The 24,689-nt window shown below is 36.3% G+C and overlaps 1 protein-coding gene and 1 pseudogene across 8 annotated transcripts in view; one reads left to right on the plus strand and one right to left on the minus strand.

The window, feature by feature from the left end:
- Nucleotides 1-24,689, minus strand: part of lama2 (laminin, alpha 2) — a 199,738-nt gene that overhangs the window by 138,104 nt on the left and 36,945 nt on the right. For all 8 annotated transcript variants that reach the window (XM_015359827.2, XM_015359821.2, XM_069195960.1 and 5 more), the window contains exons 2-3: nucleotides 19,813-19,983; nucleotides 10,000-10,112 (exon numbers count right to left, since the gene is read on the minus strand). In XM_015359827.2, the coding sequence (XP_015215313.2) occupies nucleotides 10,000-10,112; nucleotides 19,813-19,983 (284 nt within the window). The remainder of the gene's footprint in view (nucleotides 1-9,999; nucleotides 10,113-19,812; nucleotides 19,984-24,689) is intronic.
- Nucleotides 22,680-23,447, plus strand: LOC138241883 (uncharacterized; annotated as a pseudogene).

Raw genomic sequence — 24,689 nt, forward strand, 5'->3', positions numbered from 1 at the left:
CTACATACTTGAACTGTATGTGATAATGTCCACTTGGAAAAATATTAGTGTTATTGTGTATGAAACCTATACAAACATATGTAGTTGTCTAAGAGATATTCATAGAAGTCTCCGAAATGTTATTAATGTTATGCACCATTTCTAATCTGTCGGCTTGTGACACCTATCCTGTTGGGTTGAGTCGTACATCTCAAAAAGCAAAAGCAAGGAACTCTTTTTGCATGTGCTGTCAGACTCAGCCAGTGCAAAATGGCTTTTCATAGTCTCTGTATGTTGTAGTATCTGTTCTGGGTACTGAGCACAAATGATAGACCCGTGATCTCAAAATTAACTGTTTTTTAGTAAGCTTTCAGGGGGCTGGGGATAGATCAAACTAAATTAGACAAGATTCTCTCTAGGTAATCTGAGAATTATTATAAGAGTTTATGGTCTTATTATAGGAAATTATAATTACCTTTTTACAGTATAATATTGTAGAATTGTTGTATTGTTAGAATTCAGAAATTGGATCCCATTCACTTGTGGGCATCCATGTTTTAGAGAGGGAGATTTAGTCCTAGGTAGTATCCATTTTTCTTAAGATGCAGTTTTCTTTATTTGGTTTGTTGAGGTCTTCTGTTTGAGGTGCACTCAGATCAAAGGACAGAGTTCAGTAATTGTCTCCATTATTAGTAATATGGAACCCACTGTTGGTGCCTATTTGTCAGAGTAACACTTGTGTAGTTTAGTTATTGTTGATAATTATATGTTTTGTCTAAAATTGGGGCATGATGATTTACTCCATCATCAGAGCTGTGCTTGAAAATAAAACAACACGTCTTGTGTAATGTTTGGTTATTTTCTGCCAGCTAGTTTGTAACAATACAGTATCTTCACAAAAAAATTCAAGTATTTCCACTAACAGCAAATGTCACATTCACTACAAATGCTTTGTTGAGGAAATACATTTGATTTAAACTGATGTCTTCACTGTGACTTTGACCTAATGAACTACAGTACTTATTTGTTTGTAGTTCCATTATAATAACTGAATGGGGCAACATCGTTGCAATTCAATGGAAAGGCAGTTAAACTGCCAGAACATAATGACTGCAATTCTCAATGCGAAGAATCAAGAAATAGCTCTGGTTATTAATGTCTCTCTTTATTCAGATTTTACACAAACAGGGTTTTGTATCACTATGGAAAATTGATATTACAAGTGATAATGGTTTGCTTATGCATTAGTATGAATATCAACAGTTGTGACTTGTTTAAAGATATTAAAATGTCACCTAACACAATGGCGTGATGGCACACATGGAGATTGCTCATAATTATGACTGAGTTTAATAGCGATCTTTTAACGTAAAAAAATCAATGAAAAAAATCAGTTTGGAATATTAGATAAACTTTAGTGCTGCAAATAATATGCATCAGACATTTAGGTGCGAGTATAATTCATTTTATATGATCTTAACCATATTTAATTTAAAGTGACATTAATTACACAGTAGTACTGTATAAGTAAGTAATAGTATAGTACTAAGTCAAATTACTACTCATCTGACTGGGGCTGGGCTGGAGCTGATTCAATCAGAATACACAAGTCCTGTTAAAGACGCTAAAGAACTGATTAAACACCCATCAAATGCTGGCACCCATATCTGGACTGACCGGAGAATTCAAGGTAGTGTACATGGTTAAGGGATACAGCTGCTGTGTCTGTATTTGAGGCTTTGGCTCATAGCCCTTTAGACATGAACTCTAAAAGCCTGTCTTGTTAAGAAATAAGTATATATTATTACAGGTGTGTAGCTGTGTCAGCATGCATAGGCTGTAAAGGAACAGGTAAAAGGTTTAGTCCATGCTGGAAAGAGAAGAAAGAAACACAATGTTTCAGCCACGGAGCCTTCTTCAGGTGAAGAAGGCTGAAGAAGGCTCCACAGCCAAAACGTTGTGTTTCTCTCTTCTCTTTTCAGCATGGAATAAACCTATTACTTGTTCCTTTGCAGTATATATTATTAATCACTTAAGTACTCAAAGGTGCTGGTGTTAATGCAGATATAAGCTTTTTGTGAAAGAGCTGATTTGAATATTCCTAAAGTTTTCCGTATACTCAATATCCAACCTGGCCTCGAGGTGAAAACCATTATCACTGTGATGTCTTCCCTTGAGTTGTTACATATTGATGTGATGACAACAAAAAAATAAATGTACAGGAAGGCTTCCAATCTGAAATCAGATGATCGCTTAAGCTCAATTTCTTTGCAGACTGTCACTGTTTTTACAAAAATAGCTGTTCTTAAGGTATGTTCTTATCCATAGTTTTTTTTTACAATAGAACCTTGGGCTTTGTTTATTTACTTTTTGTGATTGTTAAAAAATAAGGTTAATTTGTTGCTATTTCAAATAAAATTACATTCCCGAGCCATCGTTTTAAGTGATGAATTAATCCCATAATGCTTTGTGTGTGTCTACTCTTTAGCCCCTACAGAAGCTCATAGAAGACAAGGTATATATAGGTATAACAGTGTTTGGACTGTGACAAAACTGATTTCCAAGTGAGAAAGTGTGGCACCTGGGTTTAAGGTGCTAATGCACAGGCTGTCTCTGCGGCTTTATTCACATTCCTCAGGAGAGTGCATGGTCTTGTATATGCTATTTTACAGCTTCTTAATCCCCTGTGCTAAAAAAATCATTTGCCTTTCTTCTGGAAAGCTATTGAAAATGCCTGTGTCATTGCACAAGCATTTATGGACTGGTTTAATGACCATTCCATTTTTGACCTTCAATTTGGCCTTCAAAGTTCTATGAAATCCTAGGAAATGCTTATTTGTTCTTTAGAGGTTTGGCATAATTAAAAAACACTCTGTTTTAACACTAACAAATACTGTATATTAAATTCCTTGAACTTAAACAAAATATTTATATCTTTATATCTTATATCTTTTATTGAGTCAATAACTAACATAGAAAAATACTAATAAACACTTTTTGCGTAAATTGGGGACCAAAATCTATACGGATAGAAAAAAGAAATGCAACACCTCCTCCTCCACACTCTGGCCCTCCCGTCTGCGTGGAACAGGCTAAAGAGAGACTCATCTGTGAAGAGGACTTGATGCCACTGCTGATGAGTCCATTGCCGCCTCTGTCTGGCCCAAGCCAGTCTGGTGTGACGTCTAGGAGGTGTGAGCAGAGGGCCTCTGACAGGTCCCCTTGCTCTAAGGCCAGCAGAATGGAGCCTCACTGTCCTGTCACTGATGAGGGCATTGTGCCTGCTGGAAGTTTCAGCAGCAGTACGGGTGGCAGATCTGAAAAGATCTCTCAGATGGACCAGTCTGATGTGTAGGTCCTGCTCTGGTGTGGTCACTCGAGGGTGACCGGATCTTGGACTCTCTGCAGTCGGGACACAGTGGAGCAGCTTACTCCATAGTGTCTGGCAATGCTGGAACATGACATGCCTGCCTGCAGCATCCCAATGGCCCTCTCTCTTGCTTATGGTGACATCTGAGGCATTATAGAATGCACAGAAAACTGACTAAGTGTGACCTAAGCTTTGAATTAATGCCTTTTTAAAGGTGACCTGATCAGGCTTTGTTCCACCTGGACCTCGTTGTGTAAAAGTGCACCTAACGAGCTTTCGTGTGATTGGCAAGTTGCAATGCCTCACTGCACAAGCTGTATTGCTGGTCAGAGGGCTTGAAACAAATTGACAACTTTTTGTGAAAGTACATAAGCTATAACTATAGTATTCTCATTCCAGAAAATGTTGCGTTTCTTTTTTCCATCGGTATATTTCTTCTATATATTTTTTTTTATTCTGCATCATCGATCCCGCCTGTATAGGAGTTTTCAAGACAGGATCAGTTATACAAGCTCATACGATACAATGTCCCTGGAAATCCTCACATTGAAGAAATCACTTGACCTTCTCAATCCTTTCCAAGAGTGTTTGCCTCATAACCTGGAGTTTATGAACAGGGGCATAACTGCAATGTTCGCCCTAAACCCAAAGTTAAAAAAGGCACTCAACTTAAAAAAACATCAATCATTACACAGAATTGTGTACATGCCGGGGTTTCATGATGAGATTAAAGTAAATAAAACGTATGAGAGGGATGATTTTTCTGGGAGTGATCTCAAGTTTTTTTCTTGCCCACTAAGTGTTGGTGCCAAAGTATGTTTCTGATGAGTTACTCATGTTAATTAACTGACCATAAACCATTAGGACTGTTATAAAGAATAAACATTCAACACTGCTGGAGTACAGCATAAATACAGAGGCAAGTGAAAAAAGTAGATCAAAGACAGGGAAAAGAGGACAGAAAATAACTTCATCATTATTCAAGGGGTGGAGTGGTGGCTCTGTGGCTAACCACCTGCACCTGTGGCTGGAAGGTTGCCAGTTCAAATCCTAAGGCTGACAGAGGAATCCTACTCTGTTGGGCTCCTGAGCAAGGCTCTTAACCCCAGCTGCTCCAGGGGTGCTGTATAAATGGCTGACACTGCGCTCTGACCCCAAGCTTCTCTCCCTGCCTGTGCGTCTAATGGAGAGCAAGCTGGGGTATGCGAAAAGATGAATTCCTAAAGCAAGAAGTTGTATATGGCTAATAAAGTGATCTAATCTAATCATCACCCTCATCTTCCTCAAAGCTTGAGCCATGCAAAAGGACCTTGTTCTGATTCTGGCTAAGTAATCTGAATATTATTAAACAGAGCTTGTTGTTTTATTTATTTCAAGGATTTTTCTGTTTTCTTTAGTGTGAAATTCTCACATTAATAACATTCTCACCCATTTTCCCTGATGCATTTCAGAATAGGGCCATTGATTCACATTTACATTTGGGTATACCTGTTGCAGGAAAGGAGATTTAGCTCTGAACAGTATCCATTTATTATTATGATGCATGTTTTTCTCTATTTGGCATGATATGGTTAATCCAACTATATACTATGCACTATACTATAAAGCTCAGGACATAATATTTATAAACTATCCAATTACTGAACTTTATTACTGAGGCCTCTGAAACACATTGTGACAGAGAACTCTGTCACTAGGCATGGGTAACACAGGAAAATCACACAAACACACATTTTTCACCAACCACTTGCTAGCTAGCTCCTGAGGGTGCACACTTGGCTTGGCTGGTTGCTGCTGTTGTGTGTCAATTCATTAACGTGAGGCACAGTGGGACCCAGATACATACATAAGCATACTGTATATGCTTGGTGATTATATTGTCTATTTTTATGTTGCTATCGTGTGAATGGAGAGCAGTCTCAATTTGTGTGGTACTGTACTTACTGTTTGCTTGCTGTTCAAGACCTCAAGTTTGTGTCATAGTGTCAGCCTACGGTGGCTCCAAAGGTCCAAACCTAACCCCTACTTCTAAAGGCATATTTATAGGAAAAACCACTCACATGTTTCAATGGGAAGATTCTATTTTCTACTTTTACTTGGTGAAAGTGTAAAAGAGAAGCAGTAAAATGTTTTTTTTTCTTCTTCTTTTGTTTTGGAAATCACTGTGATCAGACTGAATGAATTATTGTGAAATATTTTGTGTGTAAAATTAAAGATAATTAGGATAAGACTTGATTCCAGGGGATGGAGGGCCCCCCCAAAGGATATAAGCTGGTCCTCAGCCTAGAAGGTTCACTGGATGTTCTGGAATGAAGGATTAAGAGTGTCAGAGTACGTATGTAGAGGTCTAGCTTTATATATCTGACTTCTTGTTGTTTCATGTTTTAAGAGCTGTTTTTTTGTAAATCTTTTGTATTTTTTTTGTTGGGAAGAAGAGCACTGTAAATAAATTGCACTTTGATGTATCTGAGCGCTTTACAGCGGTGCCATCGTTTGGGGAAAAGGACCTGCTTGGGCCATCACTTGGGCCATCTTGTGACACTCATGGATTGTAAATAGCTGTATTTCTAGTAACCACTGTACTGTATGTACTGCTTAGTCGTGTTATTTTATTGTTAATAAATATTTGTCTTTTCAGTTTTAACCCTTTATTACCCTAACACCAAAGGTGTGCAAGTGAATTAAAAAAATAATGTGCCTTACATTTAACTATCACTCGTATCACTTGACACGCTATTTTGTAAAAATATGAAATCTAATGTTTTTGTTGTGTAATTGCAGTGATTAGCACAGATTTCTTTCCATTATTTTATTTAGAGAGTACACTTAGATAACATAACTTATCAGGGTAACCATTTCAGTCCTTAATTGTCACCTCTTTTGACTTAGGATGAAGACAAAAAACACATTACAGATAGTCTCTTTTTTTAGTTTCATTATTGGTACAATATATTTTCCAGCTGGTTAGTAACATAAACAAAAGGATCAAAAGAAAAATACAGAGCAAACTACGCTTAGTAATGTTAAAGAGCGGGGTTAAATCTGAAGATACAGTGAAAACAAAGGTTTTAGAAAAATAAACCAGTCACAGGTGTTCAGTAAGTGGAAGCGGGTAGGCTATTGCATTTTGGAAAAGCAGTACATTATCTCTAAGATAAGGTAATTAAAGGAGGATATTGGTCTCATACTCAATATACTGAAATTCCAGATGCTTGAATAGGGACCTCCTATACTTCAGTGCCTTAGGAATGACACCCCCCTTTCCTTAAAAGCCCCAGTGTGAGAAATGGTGGCTTTATATAGACCTGAGACCTGCCTAGAGCTTTCTAAAGTGAAAATATAAAAATGTCTGTGAAGAGTGATTCAGATATTGAAAATGTCTTTTTAAGAACACTTATTTGAAAATGATACCACTTGAAAAAACAAACTTTTGGTTAAGTAAGCAGGGTAAGGATAAAGGACTTGAACTATTTAGTTGGTTTTTTTTAGCTTTCTTAATTAGTTCCTTAAACTGAATGCAATAAGAAATATTTGGACCCTTAGCCTTTGGGGTTGGCTGACTAAGGATTCCTAAAATAGTTTATTAAGGTAACTGAATCATTATACTACTTTAATTTGTGTTTTAGATTCTTGAACATGATTACATATTACTGGACTCCCATGTAGAAATCTGATGTGTGTCTGACAGTAGGTGAATTGGTTTGGTTTTTCAGTTTATTTTAACTTTAATTAATTTCTATGTATTTCAAATAATTGGCATTCTTATGCATTTTCAATACCAAGTATTAATTCATCTTTTTTTTCCTGTGAAATTCAGATGTACAGTACTGCTTGTGGGAGGTTTATGGAGGTGTGTACCGGATATGTGTGTGAGTTTATCTGTGGGAGAGATTTGATTCAACATTTTATACACAGATAAATGCCTCCCACAGCCTAAAACTTCATCCTCACAGGTGAGAATTTACCCACTAATTAAATCACATCTAAAAGTCATTTTTGGATGAGGAGTCTGAAACAAGCAATTTGAGTGGTTTTAATAAGATCCAAGCTGTCATTATATTGTGTATGTATATTTTCATCTCATCATATACGAGCACATCCCAAGATGAACTGCAAGTATTTAGAAAACCTCTAAAAAATTGATTGAATCTGTGATTTTCATAACAAAGATGCTTCAGTAACCTTCAGTTATCTGTTGTGAGTATAGAACTCATTGGTTTCCCATGATTTACTCTGCTGTGCCTTCCAGTGCATCCTTTTTCAATTAAATAAAAGAGATCTTAAAGTGCAATCCACTTTCAATAAAACAATATTAAAGTTTCTGCATTTATATGTAATTGAAAAATTAAGTATGGGCTGATTTCATTTGAAACATAGTTTCAATAACAGTTTAAGAAAGATTTTGTAATCAACTATTCTTATTTTTCACTGATATGTTTAAAAAAACATACTGTGAATTACAGTAAAGGCTTCAGATGAATGACATGAATGATGTCACAGGGTAACTATAAAATTACTTAATACTTAATTTCCTATAGCTCCCAAATTTTGACATTATGTATTAATTATTCAAGTTTTTATTATCACAGGTGGCTCTACTTCATGTATTACTACTTTAAAGTTAGAAACTTGTGCGTGATCTTGAAAATAACTTCCTTTTCTAGTGTATCCTGCAAGAATCTGTCACGTCTAAGAGCTCTGTAAACCTAAATAAACAAAACCCAGAGTTAATGTCAAATACCACAATTTAGCACAATTTAAATTTGATTAGCTGATACACTCTATACTCTGTATATGATAAATGCTTCCTACAGTATGTAATTGGCAATGCTGTTCCTAGTTACTTTTAATTCCACATTTTTATTATAACAGGTTTACTCTGTACAGGATGTACATGTTGAGGTCCTATTAATTTAATGTTGGTGCCTTCTACTGCCTTTAGATTGAACATTTACAATGAATTCTAGTCTATATCTATACATTTCAGTTTCTTGAAACATTGCATGTTAATAAATGCGATGTCCTGTTTTTTTCCCCACCACCGATATAAAGAAAAAAAATGACAGGGGTTCACTGGGCTTCAATTTTCCCTGGATGAGGGAAGTGTAACATTTTAACCCCAGACATAATAACTCACTTGAAGACATGTACAAATTAATTAACAGCTGTCATGGTTCTCAGCCAAGGCAGACAGAATGATTCACCCACAGCGATACCTAAAGTCCTCTGAGGAAACCATGCAGCCCATACAGATATAATGAACAGTCCGAGCCAGCTCATTCACATATCGTAGAGTTTTGGATCTGCTCCAGAACATAGGCAGACTCAAGCCTGTAATTATTTTAATTAACTAGTTTTGTTTGCTCTAATAATTTCCGGTTGCAGTTCAATAACAGGGCAATCATTGCTGGGAGTTTGAGTGTTTCAACCTTTTTTTTTAATAAATACCAGTAGGCAATATGAAACTGAAGAGCATTCATAGAGTGAACAGCTTTGGTTTAAAGGTAGTCAAAGCTCAAGTGACCTGCTTTCAAGGTCTTTTAATTAGACCACTCCAGTAAATATATGATAATCACAATGGACAACATTGTTATTTATATTACACAAAAAAATGCTGTTAAATATAAAATGTGATATCATTGCTATGCAGCAACATTTGCTTACACTTTTTACATGGTAGGTCTGGTTAAATCACTCTATTATAGTGCGAATTATCAAATAACAGAAGTGACTTACTGGCTGGTATAGCATTCTGTCTTGCTAAATGCTTACTAACATAAGTCTCTTGTGTTTTTTGTGATTTGAGCTCCATAAATAGTTTAATGAAATTAATATATAAACAACCAGAAAACCCCAGTAAAGCAACTAATTAAAGCAAACATTTTTTAGCATATGCAAAATTGTCATTTAGGTTATGAACAATCAAGAAATATCCAACGCATTAAGGAATTTAAGGAATTGTATTTTGTGTGTTTTTATAATTAAGATTTTTACATAGTGTTCCAATGCTGTAGACAAAATATAACATTTCAATGAAAATGTCATAATGACAATGTGAAGTATAAAGATCTATTGAGTGTTTAAAATGATATGATTATTTTTTACCTTCCAGGCTGAGATACAGTATCAAGTTAAGCAATTGTGTAGTTTTACGTATATTATCCTCCTGTTATATATTTTTACTTGTTTGGTGTGAAACCAACCACCTTGCAAGTACGTCAGTGATGACCACAGGGTCATAGGAAAAATAACCAGTATTGACAGGGAAAAAACATTTAACAAAAAAATGTCCAATACAACAAGAAAACAAACCTCACACAAACAAGACCCTCCCTGCCCACCGTTGGTGCTAGGTTTGGATACGCTACACTCCTCGCCAGCTCCCCTTGATTGACAGGCAACATCCATTTAAACCAATGGAGGGGCCAGCTCTGTAACCTGACTCAAAATGGAGGCACAACAATCAAGGACTGATTGTGGATCGATATATGCTGTAGGTAAGACAAAAGAGGACCATTGAACAACAAATTACAACCTCAAGAGAGGTCATGGGACGAAGGTGTGAGCTCCCTTTGTCACTGTGGGTGGTAAAAACACTTTGTATTCCAGCATTGTCATACAATCACAGAATATGCAGGTTCAACTCTTACCTGTTTAAGATCTAAGGTGATAGTAACATAGTGGTACTCCATTCCGTTCTGGATGCTGGGACTTTGCCACCATCGGTTTGTGCCATCAATGGCGTATGTTATGGGGTGCCGCTCTGGGACAAGAAAGAATCATTCAAGAAAATTGTACAGCAACATGTACCTTCCAACCACACGACCAAAAGTGATGTCACTAGCTTCAATCTAAAAAATGATCATTGCTTTGCATTTCTTCAAATTGTCCCAGACTCATAGACATTTCTCACTTGAAGACACTTAGAACATTTTTTGCCAACTGTTTTTATTTGCAAAAACAAGAGTGGAACATGGATTCTGCAAAAAATGAGTTTGAATTCCATAGAAAGCCTTTTGTTTTGTTATGCTGGTAAGCAGCTTTGATGCCGGGCTATTTATAGAGGGAATATAGAGAGAATAGAGTGGGTGAAGTTTGGTTGGGGGTTTTGTTTAATGTTTTTTCTCTTGTAAATAAATGTAGCTGTGACTGGGTTTGAATGACTCCACTGTGTCAGCGCTCTCTCAGTACCCTAGAGGACAGAACAGAATAGAGCATAGATGAAGTGACCAGTCCCCCAAGCCTTACAACAGGAGTCGTTAAGCATAAAGACTCTTCAACTGTTGTTGGATTTTGGAGAAGGTCAAGTTAGTTGCATAGTGGTAAATGTTTTATGAAGTGCCATTTAATTTACAGTAATTACATTCTGATTAGTTTTATTTCAATACACCTTTGTTTTAAACAACACTATTAAAGAAGTCAAATAATAGGATTTATTCAGTTTCTAATAACAAAACCCAGCATACCAAAGTAATGTTTTTTCTGGAAAGTGATTTCCAATTAATGTTTTTTTCTTTTCATTAGATGGCATGTTCATTACACTATTTTTTTCTATGGCACATATTCATGTTTTTCATGTTTTCTAGTACAATCCTAAACTTGAAAAGTGATCTCCATGTAGACATATTTTGTATGAGGATAGCTAATTGTTACACAAATTCAAGATGCATATAAATGTAAAAACACCACAAAAATGGAAGACTGGGAATTTTCACTACAAACTTCATTTTTGTTACATGCCTATTATATTTAGCTATGCATATATATACTCCATAAATCTATTTTGCAGTAACTGGATATTTTAGAAAAACGACTCTCTGATTTAGATTTTGAACTGTAGATTTTATAAGCAGCCTATGTTCTCTGTGACTGTAATTAAACACAGCCCTCTGAATACCCTAAAAGTGTCCTACTTAAATGCTTTTTGCAAAAATTGAATGAGATGTAGATTCTTTGTTTGACTTTTGCAAGTCTATATGTAATTTCATTGTCGACATGTACAGTATCTAAATGTTTTATAAAAATGATTTAAAAACTATTTTAAAAAATGATCATTTATTTCTATCTGATACAGTATGCACAGTCTTTAGCCAAGGGTAAGGCTAAATCTAACATGAGGTTTAATCAGTATTTCAAAAGCAATAGTACTAAAAGTAATAGAACTATAAAACTTAGTTCAGCATGAAAATAAAAGAGTACATGCAGTACAGCATTTGATAGAAACAAATCAAAAACTGAAGACTTGTATGACTTTCAATATTGTATTATAGATTGAGCACCTGCCAAAAACAGTTTAATATACAGTGCCATCCAGGTTATTAATCATTATCCAAAGAAATAAAAAAACGCATGGATGTGAACATCACATGGAGCAGAAAGGATTGGATAATGTGTCATACTGTAATCTTCATAGTATTGCTTGAAGCAAAGTCATGATGAGGCTAAGGTCCATAAAAATGTGTTAGGGTCACATTTATTCATACCCCTGTTATTAGCATGTAGTAAATCCTCCTTTGAAAGGGATTACAGTAAAAAGAGGACTTCTGTAGTGTACTGTTTGAAGTTCCAACATTTCTGATGGGAATTCCTCCAGGTCCTTCAATCTCTTTGGTTTCTGTCATGAACGTCTTTTGTCTTTCTTGAGCAGTTCTGTTTTCAAGCCTCATTTGGCTTTCAAAACAAAAATGTTCAATTGTGTTGAGGTCTAGAGATTGATATGACCAGACAAGAGTATTTATTTTCTTTGTAATTAACCATTTGTCAGTTTTGTTAATCATGCTGGCAAGCCTATTTTCCACCAACTTTGAGCTTCCTGGTAGAGGAACAAGGTTTTCATTTATAATGTCCTACTACCAGCTGGCAATAATGATTCCACCTTTCTAAACAATGGCTTTAGGACCTGTAGATGCAATACAACCCTAAAACATAAATGACTCTCTATTATATTTCATTCAGTGGTCATTAATATTTTCTCAACATTGACTAAACTGATTTAATGTTAAAAAAGACAATTTCTTGTTTAATCCATAATTATGGTTCCAATTGTTATTCAGATTTACTGTAGTTTGATCAAGTGGCCTGTGTTTTTGGTTTGCTTGACAAGAGACTTTTTCCTTGGAAACTCACCATGAATGCCCCATTTACATGGGCAATGTTGAACTGTCGTTTTCAATACTTTGTACCCGAAGATACTAGTTTGTCTTGGAAATCTCCAACAGCTGCTTGGAACACTTGTCTCACAACCTGTGATAGCGAGATGCACTTGTCTCCTCTTTCTGGAAAGCTTGACACTATGCAACCTTTTGTTTACATTTCTTAATACTGGAGCCTACATTGGAAAGTGGTAGATTCACTTTTTACGGATTATTTCAGATTTATCCCCCAATATGTAGAGGTCAATGACCATTTGCCTCCAGTCTTCAGAGTCTTTTCTGACCATAAACTTGATGATGAATGCTACTCCTGAATGTCTGCTGTGTTATATCCCTTCACGAACTTATGAAGAGCAAAGTGTTATTTCTTGTTTGTACAGTATGTTCGCCTTGTGTTTGAGACAGTTTCCTCCTGATGCTTCAGTTTCCTCCCCCCAGTCTAAATACATACTAGTAGGTTAATTGGCTTTGGAATTGCCCTGATGTGAGTGTATGTATGTTTGTCTGTGTGTGCCCTGTAATGCAAACTTGCACCTTGTCCACAGTGCATCCCAACTTGTGCCTGCTGATTGCCGGGATAGGCACTGGGTCCTCCTTGACCATGTATTGTATAAAACAGTTAGAAAATAGATGGATGTATTTTGTTTAGAGGAAGACAGAGGTCGAGAATCCATTTTACCTTCATGTTTTCTGAAATACAATTATTGATGATACAGTGACTTTAGTCTGTGCAATGTTATTACAGTTGTGATATTTATAGACCACATTAATTTTCAACTCATTCTGTCATATGACTTTTTGATCCCTATTTAGACAGGGGTATGAATAAATCTGGACGGCACTGTATTTCTAAATGCAAGAAGTTAAAATCTATTTATATCATTGAGTGGCACTGTAAATAATCTTGTAGCAACACACCTCCAAAATAAAGACTTTTAAAGTTATAATCTTTAATTTTCATGAATTCTTCAATGATTGCATAGTAATTCAATCTCTGTTTTTATTTTCTGTCATCAAGTGGTCTCAACATGTGAATTTCAGTTAGGTGGTAGACAAAACAGCAGCTCAAATAGCTCAAACTTAAATGTGTGGCACTAACATTATGTAAATGCTACATATTTTGGTAAGAAGAAGTAAATTATACTGTAAGTATGACTACTTATTACAGAGAGAAAAGCTTAGACACGAATTGGAGGATTTACTTTGAAAGGAGTCAGCCAAATTAACCACAAAATAAAGCGATTTTGAAATGGTGTGAGTGCAACATTTCTGCAGCTGGAGAAGGCTCATTTCATTGATGGCTGTCAGTATTTAATCTGCAAAGATAAGTTAATAGAAATTTCCTCTTGTAAACTGCATGACCTCTAATTAGGAAGGTTGATAAAAGCATTGGAGGAAATTAAGGATAATCAAGGAGAATGAAGAAGGACAGAGAATGGACTAGGATGGTAATTGTCACTGTCTTAAAGACCTTTTGTCATTAACTAGGAGGATAAAGCAAGGTATAACAGATGTGAAATCACCTCAAGGTGGACTCATGCAGACCAAGGAGATATACATCCAATTGCAACAATCACAAGGAGAGGCCATTAATCATTAGAAGCAAAGATCAAAACCATACAGTATGTGATATGATTAATTAAAACAGCAATACTGTGAGAAAAGGAAAGGAAATAAGAATGAACAAACTGGTGTCAGAATTGACTTTCTGAAGAGAAACTAGAATGTTTGGACAGATTGGAAAAGGACTAAAGGAGATCCACAAAATTTAAGCAGAACACTTTAAGGGACAAAACCATTGAGGTAGTAGTATTTTAGCCAAAAGATGGATTGGAGATCAAAAGTGGACTAACCCTCCCTACATTAGAAACCATTCTCTAAGGACACTACAAGAAAGACTATCCATTAAAATTGTACAACAAGTTGACAATTATCTCTCAAGAGCCTAAAGACTCCAATCAAAATGTTTTATTCAGGCCAAGTGATCAAGACAAACAGCAATGGAAATCAACAAACAAATATGTACAGGAACAGTAAAGAATTCAGTGTAAATGTCTCCACTTAAATGCAATAACACTATTGAATGGTGCCATAGGAGTTCAGATAAACTCCTACTAGAACGACATCACAGTAACAGATGAGGTGTTAATTCTAAAAGTGAATCTTGAAAAAGACAGTTACCCCCTAAAGGAGTCCATAAATTAGGCCATCTTGTTACCAGTATACTACTGAGATAGTGGACTAAGTTAAATGTGGAAAAAAATGTGTTTTACACTAGAAAACATGTGAACAAGATCAGCTAATTCTACTCCCAAAATGCCACCCACTCATGTTTTAGGGTGGGCTACATCAGGATATGGGACAGATTATGTTTGAAGGACACTTAACCTCATCAAGGACAGATTTTAGTGGCTTTGAATGCAAAAGGATGCTTTGTGAATGCCTCAAGCAAAAGAAAACCAACAAACCAAAGTCGAGAAAGCTCCATTGTCTACGATTAGAACAACTTACTAATTTGAAATAATGTCTGTTGTTTTATGCAATTGGTGTCTTGCAAGCACATACACCATATAAAAAGCTTCTAAAACTGTAGCCAAGGAGATACTTGGAAACTTTGCTTTCAGATTCATGTTTTCAAGAAAGATCCACAACGACATGGGGAAGGAATCTGAGAACTAGACATTTTACAAAAACTGAAAGAAATCAGTGGGTCTATGTCACACAACACCCTATCATCCCTTAGACCAATTCCCCTCCCAACTGCAAGATAGTGTGTGCCAGGTATTTGAGGAACAAACTAATTGTCACGCCCTCTGCAGCCATCTTTTAGATAGATTTAAAATATATTACAGTTCAAGAAGAATATGAATATACTGTATGTGTAGTCTATTGTATAATTTTACTCCAGACCTCCAGAAACAGATTAAAAAAGCTCTTAACATTTAAAATTAATCTGATATATTTTATATTCCAAGTAAATGTATTCTACTTCAAACTTTCTTTCACTGGAGCTAGCTAAACTTTGGGCTTGACCTCATTATGTGCCTAAAGCTACCTCACTTTGTTCAAGACATGTTTGCAGGCTAAGGATTTCATTTTAATAATAATGTTAGAGCTTCAATGAGCTCCTTTTCATTGTTAATAGGTTACTAGAATATCACCATGATGAGTCTTGGAATGACTTGATTACTTATAAATCATGTTATAATGAGAAAAGCATTGCAAATGCAAATTTGAATCCTTCATGTTAATGTACTGTAAATATGTGATCCCACACTTACAACTTCCTGGCAGCTATATGTCCTACAGAAAAGACACTTAATTTCAAAATTACTTTGAAGCAGGGGTCATAACATCAGTTGAGAATGATGCATTCAAGATTTCTTGGGAATGTAATGAGATTCCTTCATTGACATTGACACTCACATTCAGCATTAAGAACATAAAGCAAATAAATGTGTCCATACTATAAAAGTCTCCTGACCCATAGTTTGAAGTTATACTAAAGCTAAGGACAAAGTACAGTATATGGAAATATATATTTAATATATATTTATTAAATTATTAATATAAAAGGCTATATGGTATCCTTGCCTTTTACATGATAAAAGAACACCACAGCATTTCCTGATCTCTTCAGGTGGACCATTTTTAATTTAAGCGCACTGTTCAAAGACATGCATATACTAATTTTCTTACTTAGTTCGTGTATATATGTAATGTATTTCATTGTTAAATAGTACCATCCTAATCATAACACCGGATAGCAAAATTGAGTATGGAAACACAGGTCACTTTCACATCTTACATAAGAATAAAAGAAGGGATACAAGCAAAAGGAGACCATTTAATCCATCTATCCCATTTAAAAGTTAAAGTGCAATTGATTCACCCCTTTCAATTATGATCTATTTTGTTGAATAACATTTAAAAAAATAGTATTTTAATTAAAACTTTAGCGCTCATGCTGAACACTTTTATGGGTTCATGGTGTCACGACTGTAGTCCCTGCCCCTTAAGGGCGCTCCGGCTCTTTCACTTCGGACTTGATTCTGTGCACCTGTCCCCTGTTCCCAGTCCACCTTAAAACCCAGGCGCTGACGTTAATCCGGGCTCTGCAACTGATTTCCGTATCGTGTGAGTCCGGGACCTGGAAGCACCTGGTCCTGTTAAGGTTTTATTCTCTGTTCCCGTTCCCCCTCCGCCGGGTCCGACCCGGTTCCAGTTTTTATCTTGTCTGTTCTTGGATGGACCCCTTGGCTTTGGACTTTGCTCTTGTTTGGATTCCCCTTTGGATTTCTACTGGATTGTTTGCCCCGGACTCACGCCCTGGACACCTGCGCACTTTGGACACGCCCCCCTGTTTACATCCCCGTATTCCTGCATGACTTTTTCCTAGTGTTTCCTCACTCCATCCTCACTCCATGTTGTGTCGTCCACATAGGGTCTGGAAAGAACTGTTCGTTACACATGGTGCATGCCTTCATTTGTTTTTCTGTCTTTTGTTGGTCTACTATTCTAAACACTGTAAATAGATGGTTGATTTTTTGGGGGCGGGGTTCTTCTTATATGGTATTTTTCTACATATTTTTTTCAGTACACCTGTCATTTGGGCCATGATTCCTGTAAGTGGGTTTCAAACCATTTTACATCACACATCTATTGGTCTCAGAGCTTATCTGACCACACAGCAGCTGCTATTTGCTAACTTCTGTTCTAAGTTCTGAATGCACTTCCCCTTAGTCTCCACATTCAAGCTCAGAGAATAATAAGTTGTTTTCATCAGTCAATTGGATCAGAGTCAAAACATCACTATAAACTACACAGTGTGGCTCCACTGTAGAACATCGTAACTTCAGCACAACTCTGAAGGTCTGAACCACAAAGTGAACACAAGTACCAAACATAGCCTGATTAAAGTGCGGCTCCCAAATACTGGAGATACTGTATGAACTCTCTTTAGAATCAGGAAGAGTGGTGTAATAATAGTAGGTCAGTTATACTTTACGAGCCCTATTACAGTTTTATGGGATCACCAGGTCAAATGTGAAGGTGGAATTGTTGAACTCACAAAACAAAAATGCTTCCCTTATGCTTCTGTTTTGTGTGTTTCCAAAATTTTTTCAAAAAGACAAGGACTGGACAGTATAAAAAATGTTACTTATTTTATCTTTTGTACAGGCTGTAAAACATCATTATAATTGGTTTTCTCTGGCCAAAGCATTTATGCCCAGATCTCATTTGTTCCAATTTTATGTTCTTTTGCTAATGCATCTGAATCATTCAATTAGTCATGTTTCAAACTTTTCCATCTAACAAGGGAATTCCAGTTGCTTCCTGTATAGTTTGTCAAGTGTTTTGTAATTGTAACCTCAGAGACCTTTTGTAAAGAACAAAGAAATATCTGACTCTTTTCCCTTTTTTGTTTATTCTTTTGACATATTAATACAGTTCAACAATGTGTTTTTACTAAAGGTGAACATACACCTCATTCACATTGCTGGCAAAAGATGTTCTATGATCTCTATATCAAAGTTTGGTAACTTTTCTGTAAAAAATAATAAATTATATTTACTGTATATGGCACCTTTCAAGACAAAAACACCTTCCAAAAGCACTCTAATTTAATACCAATCATATTTGTACAATATGGAAAATAAAAAGTGAACAGAAGAAAATGGGTAAAAATATTAGACAGAAATTATAAAATTATACAATGTATACCCCACAGATATTAGACAATTTCATACATATGGGCATGCAAAGTATAAAAAACAAAGTATATAGTGCCCTGCAAAAGTTTTCACACCCTTCCTATGGTGTTCCATTTTGAGAAATTACAAAATAAAACCAGAATGCTCAAATTAAAGACTTTTAAGACTAAGATAATTCACAGTAAACATCAACCAAACAGAGAAAAAATGAAATATTTATTCCATATGTTTAAATATATGAAGTCAACATTTTGGTGGAAGAACGTTAGGGAGCAATTACCACCTTTGCACACGTTTGGTGCAATTTATGCCCATTCATCTTGGCAGATGTGCCCAAGCTTTCACTTATGCACAACAGTTTTCAACCCACATATTCACAGTAGTATTCAAGACCGGACCATCCCTGTGAGCTTCGGATCAAGGTGAATTGATACTGTTTTGAGTTTTTAGTAACTCGAGAGAAGTTTTCCTCTTCTATCTACACTTACTTTGTGATTTATTTTATATCAATCATATCAAGCTTTCCAGTTCCTGCTGAGGTGAAGCACCACCATAGCATGATACTGCCACCAGCATGCTTGACTGCAGGGATAGGGATGGTGCTGACTGGGGGATGTGCCGTGTTGGTTGTGCACTAGACATAAGGCTTGGCAGTTAGACCAAAAGTGCCAATTGGGTGTCCACATTTTTGCAGGACCACTCATGTTTTGCTGCAGGATATACCTGTAAGAAGGTTTTTCCACTCTACCACACGGGTCATCTTTATGATATGACTGTTGAAGGATGCCCATTTTCTCTCAATTCAGGCATTAAACTCTGTAGCTCTCTCAAAGTTGCTGTTGGTGTCATAGTGGCATCTCTAATCTGTTTTCCCCTAGACTGTCTGCTCAGTTTGGGTGGACAGCCTGAGATGGTGTATTGGTAATACAATCCACCTTCCATTTTTTGATGATTGAGTAGACTGTTCTCACAGGGATATTCGGGGAATTATTTTTTTTCTGTACTTTTCTTGATCTGTGATTTTCAATGACTGTAACTCATTTTTACAATTTGTAACTCTATCTGACCAAGGCATCTTACAATACTGTTTTTTATTTTGAATCAATGAGAACCAATATTATTGCAAACAGTCAAAGGTCACTTAACTATGTGGCTTCTGAATGTAATTTTGTGTACCTCAATTAATTAAGGCTTGCCACAGCAAAGGGTTTGAGTACATACTGTAGGCAATCATGATTTTTCTGTTTTTCTTTTATGTTAATTATCTATTTACCCTGTTAGTTTTGTCTTCTACTTTGTGTGTGTGGAATACTTTGTGTATTAAAAAAATAATTGCTACTTCAAATTGTCAGTTTGTATAAAACAACAAAATGTAAAAATTGTCAGGGCACTGTAAACCCAGATCTCACCCAAGACTAATAGTCTGTCCCTAAATCTGACAAACAGAATGTCCATGGAGGATTTTTAGTCTATGAAATACATGGCAATTACACAACATTTATCACCATAAACTGTAGTTTTGTTCTTTAAGAAATACATGAGTAAATATCACATTGCATTAAATTGCATGACAGGAATGAGAAGTAGAACCACATACCATATGGTCTGTTGCTGGCTAAGTTACAGACACGGCACTGGGGATTTCTCACTGGCTGCCCGGGGACATGCTCCACCAACTTGCAGTACATTTCAGGACCTCTTTCACCACATGTGGCATTAGTGCTGATCTCAGCCATTGAGGCAAGATTCAGCACTGCAGGAAACAGACCTAGGAAAGAAAAGACAAAAAACAAAATGGACTTACTTACATACAAAGACTCAAAGAAAGTGATCTCGTTTTTTTTTTCTTTATTGGCTGGTTTTACAGACCAATAATGGCTGAACTCCTGGGCTTTACTGAAGACAGGCACAGCTAAATTCCTCCCTTTTTCAGTGGATCTGCAGGAGTTACAGTCAAGCACATTGTGCCCAATCTACAACATCTGACAGGATTGGAAAAGAGCTTTTGAGTTTTTCCCTAAATTACATTTCATTTTTCCAAAATTACTTGTCTAATGAATAATTAGTTCTACTGGGCAATGAAACCTGTAGAGCCCCAACTCACAGATTTAATGTCCTTTGACAGCAGTCGTTTGGAAAGAAAAAAGAAAGAAAGAGAAACTTAGTCCAATTAATAATTTTTACATTTTCTAAAATTTAAAACGTATTTATTTAAAAACCTATTTTTTTCTCAGCGCGAAAAGGTAACACTTTGAACAACATTTTATATTCCAAACATCAAGATAAAATGTTTGGGTTAATGAAAATACAATGGGAACAATGTAAGACACAATAATGGATCGTTTGGCTTTCGTACAAACAAAGCTGATGTAATGGAATAAAAAAGGATTACATTTCGGTGATTTTTTAAATCAAATTTGAAGAAAGAACAAGTGAAATACCCTTTAATCTTTCAAAATGTAATTCATTGGATAAACACCTTGTAGTTGTATGAAATTAAATTTAACTTTTTTGAAACAAATAAAAAGCATCTTTTTAGTGTTCTTGTTGCTAGATTTACGTTTGAAAAAGAACACTTTGAAACATGTCTGGTGAATTCCCAAGTTGTTAGTGTGTGGGAATACCAAGGCTGAATCAAAGAATTACAATACTGCTTCAAAATGATTCCCAGCTGTTCTTTGCAGGCTATAAAGCAACAGTCCAGATGCTGAAGGCAAATGAACTGTGAAGAACATCAGAAAAAGTCAAACTATGAAAATAAGCTTTTATAGAAAAGCATGAAGCCAAAATACGAAACGTTCATTTGCAATGAAAAGATTCTGTCGCATCTGAATACAGTTGCTTTTTATTATGTAGAAATAGTCACATACTGTAATAATATATATTTTAGTCTGACAAGGTTAAGTAGGTTAAGCATGAGTCTGTTTATTTATGGCCATATTATTTGGTTTCTATACTTTTTGTCTTCAGAAATCAGGTTACTATTGAGAAGGATACATCATCTGAACAAACCAAAGTGAGCAAGAAATATCAAGAATAAAATGCAGACCAGGAATGGATCTGAACACTTTTACAGCTGTTTCCAGCCCTGGATCTCACGTCTGATGAAGATGTAAGTGACAGAAAATCACTCCATTGTAAAAGCTAAGAGTCACAAGGGAAATTCACTGGCAGCATGTCAGTTTTTAATATTGAAGGTTGAGCTCTGAAAGACCCCCTAGCATATCAGACATTACAAGGGACAGCAATTTCGGTCTGATATATGTGTCAAGATGTTGTGCCATAGCAACAGTGTTGAAGACTGTAAAGGAGCATGCTGCATTTTTTAACATCAGATTATGATGCGTGTTTTCCAAAAACAATGATTTGTTCTATTTTAAACTTTATTTTTGCATGAATTTATGTGGAAATAAAAAGGAAGATCTGTTTACAAAAGTTGTTATAATGATTTACATTGATACATTTATACAGCAATAAATCTATGTTTCCCCTAAAACAAAGATCTATTCGTATATAATGTTATTACTAAAACTGTCTAGGATATTACAGTCTATGAACAGTTTTATGTGAGGTCACCTGAACTGCCATTAGTGTCTCATCATCATCTCTGAAGTTCCTTCCTTGGCAAATTTCCTTCACAGGGCCAGACAGATGCCAGTCTCGTTATAGTGTGAGACATGGACTGGAAGGTAGGGCACGAAGCAGATCGAAACTGAACTTTTCAATTGACTGAGCTGTGGCCGTCAACTTGTCTTGATGTGCATTGTCAACTGCAAGTAGTGTACATTGCTTGCTTCAAAGTCATGTGTAGAAGTGTGGAGCATGAGACACTTTCTTGCGTTTGTTTGCTACTTTTTCACAGTCTCTATTAATGTGGTTTAAAAAACTCTTTAGTTCAAGGGTAACCACATCATTACTTTCTTGAACTATGAACTGTTTTAGTATTAGTGACAATTGGTGTTCCCATTTACTCTCGGGTTTGCAAGGATAAACAAATGTTTGTCTGTAGTTAGTTACATGAAAAGATAGTTTTGCAAGTGCCAGTTAACTTTGTTCATTGATCATTTTTGTCACTCACTTAAACAGAAGAGCAATGACCCATTATTGCAGTGGGATAGACATCTTTACAGCTCTACTAATAGGCTGAACATGGAGGGACCTGGGTTCAATTTAATCAACAAACAACTTACATTTCTCACTTAAAGTTCACATGAAAAGCAACAGTATTATACACATGGCCTACTGAATATGGTAAAAATCACCTCATTTATTTACTTGCCTTTGTACATTCAAAGCCCACGTGCTTTTTCATCATATGTTGTTCCTTTTGTCCCTGTTATGAAATGTACAGTACCGTAATTGTGTTGCATGTACCACTCCAACATAACAACATGTTTTGTCATTGATGTGTGTCCAGAGGATAATTACTTACAGTATCTCTTAAAGATCACAAACGGCCTCGAACAGCAAGTACAGGAGTGGAAGACGCGCCTTGAACAATTCGCGATGAAATTGAACATCAAGAAGATGGGGTACCTGGAATGCGGTGATCAAACCAATGGCACAATCGCAGCTGGTGGGGTCCAACTGAACAAAGTGACCCAGTTCAAGTACCTAGGCTCATGTGTTAACTCCGACTGCACTACCCTCCAAGACGCCAAGACGCGAGTCAGCGCCGCTTGGATGAAATAGCGGCAGGTCACTGGAGTACGGTGCGACAGGAAGATCCCTTTGCGCCTAAAATCCAAAGTCTACCGCTCAGTGGTCAGACCAGTGGCCTTATACAGAACTGAATGCTGGCCAACGACAAAGAAACATGAACAGGCACTCCCTACGATGGAAATGAAGATGCTGCGATGGACCCTCGGCTTGACAAGACCAGACCATGTCATGAATGAAGGGGTGCGAAAAACACTCAGAGTTGCCCCAATCACTGAGAAAATGAGGGAATCGCCCCTGCGATGGTATGGACACGTGCTCCGCAGCAAGGACACATCAATGGCAAAGACTGCCATGGAATTGAAGGTGGAAGGCCGCCGGCCCCGTGGACGACCATTTACACGCTGGCTGGATCGGCTGAAAGACGACATGCACCTCGCAAAAGTCACCTGCCGAGACGCCGCAGACCGTACGAAGTGGAAAAATCGGTGCAAACAAGCAGACCCCACATAAGTGGGAAAATGTGAAGAAGAAGAGTATCTCTTAAAGCTGAGCTATCAGTTTCCCGAATCAGCTTCAGTGTTAACCACAAATTTTATTTCTCAATGTAGATTCCACAATAATGTGAAATATGTACTGGACAATTCCCTGCAATGCATTGAACACCTGAGCACTTTTTTATAAATTTATTGTATGAAGATTACCCATACACAATTCAAGAGTCTGCAAACCATTACTTCAAGGTTTTCAATTACCTTGTTATACACTTCCAATACCAGCAACCACAGACTTGACAGAAAAAAAACAAATAATTCTAAACAGAGGGCAAAAATAATTACAGGTGTTTTAAAAATATTACACCAATTTGAATTTTCTTCAAGCAGGACTAAGAAATATAGTCAACCTCAGGCACGCCACTCAAGAATGTCCTTTTGTTTGACAAATGTATTCTTCACAATCTATAATCTGCCTACCTATTTCAGAGGTACATATAACTGATAATGTTTCAGACTAAAGGAATATGGCCTTACACACTAAAATATGCTTTTAAACCAGCATCTGGCCTTGAGAAATATCACAGCATTAAGCACTATTACCCTCAGATTTGCTGTGTCTATGAAAAAGTAAATTTAAAGGGGGCAATGAAAAACAGATTGATTGATACTGCAATGATTTTTTTCATCTTCCCTTTATTCATCAAAGTCAAGGGTCTTTCTTTAACTGCTGCATTATCTAACCTCAATGCCATGCGGCGTGAGAGAGGCATTCAATCATACTCCATGATAGGTCACCTTTAGCAATTACATATCAAGTCAGAGACAACTGTATATGTTGCAGTACTCTTGGCGTCTTTTGCAAGCTTAGGATTAATGCTAAAACATTGTTTTTAAAAACAATAAATGGCAATGAAAAGGTTAGATTCCTAAGCATTCAGATAATGATAAAGGGTCTAAATTTTACAAAAGAATGAAACAAACAATACTGTCGATAAATGTCATATAAACGTTGGACACTAATACATTTTCTTTATACAAACACTGCAGTGACAGCATTGTGTCCTCCCAATGTTTGGAGTAAGTAAGTGTATATGCTTTCTGATTAATTAATCTTGCTCTTGATCTTATCTGCTAGCTTCTCTTAACATGGTTACTTTCTTTTTCATCAATTACCCCAGGTTATTTAATGTGTAGCCATGCTATGGAGGTCTGGAAGGCAGTAGTTTTCTTCAATTGTCATTCATTTTAAATGTTTTGAAAATTTGAAATTCAGCTTTAGAAGATATGCTTTTTACATCACTATTTATAGACAGAAGCA

The sequence above is a fragment of the Lepisosteus oculatus genome, chromosome 2 (genome assembly GCF_040954835.1).
Source record: "Lepisosteus oculatus isolate fLepOcu1 chromosome 2, fLepOcu1.hap2, whole genome shotgun sequence".
Taxonomy (NCBI): Eukaryota; Metazoa; Chordata; class Actinopteri; order Semionotiformes; family Lepisosteidae; genus Lepisosteus; species Lepisosteus oculatus.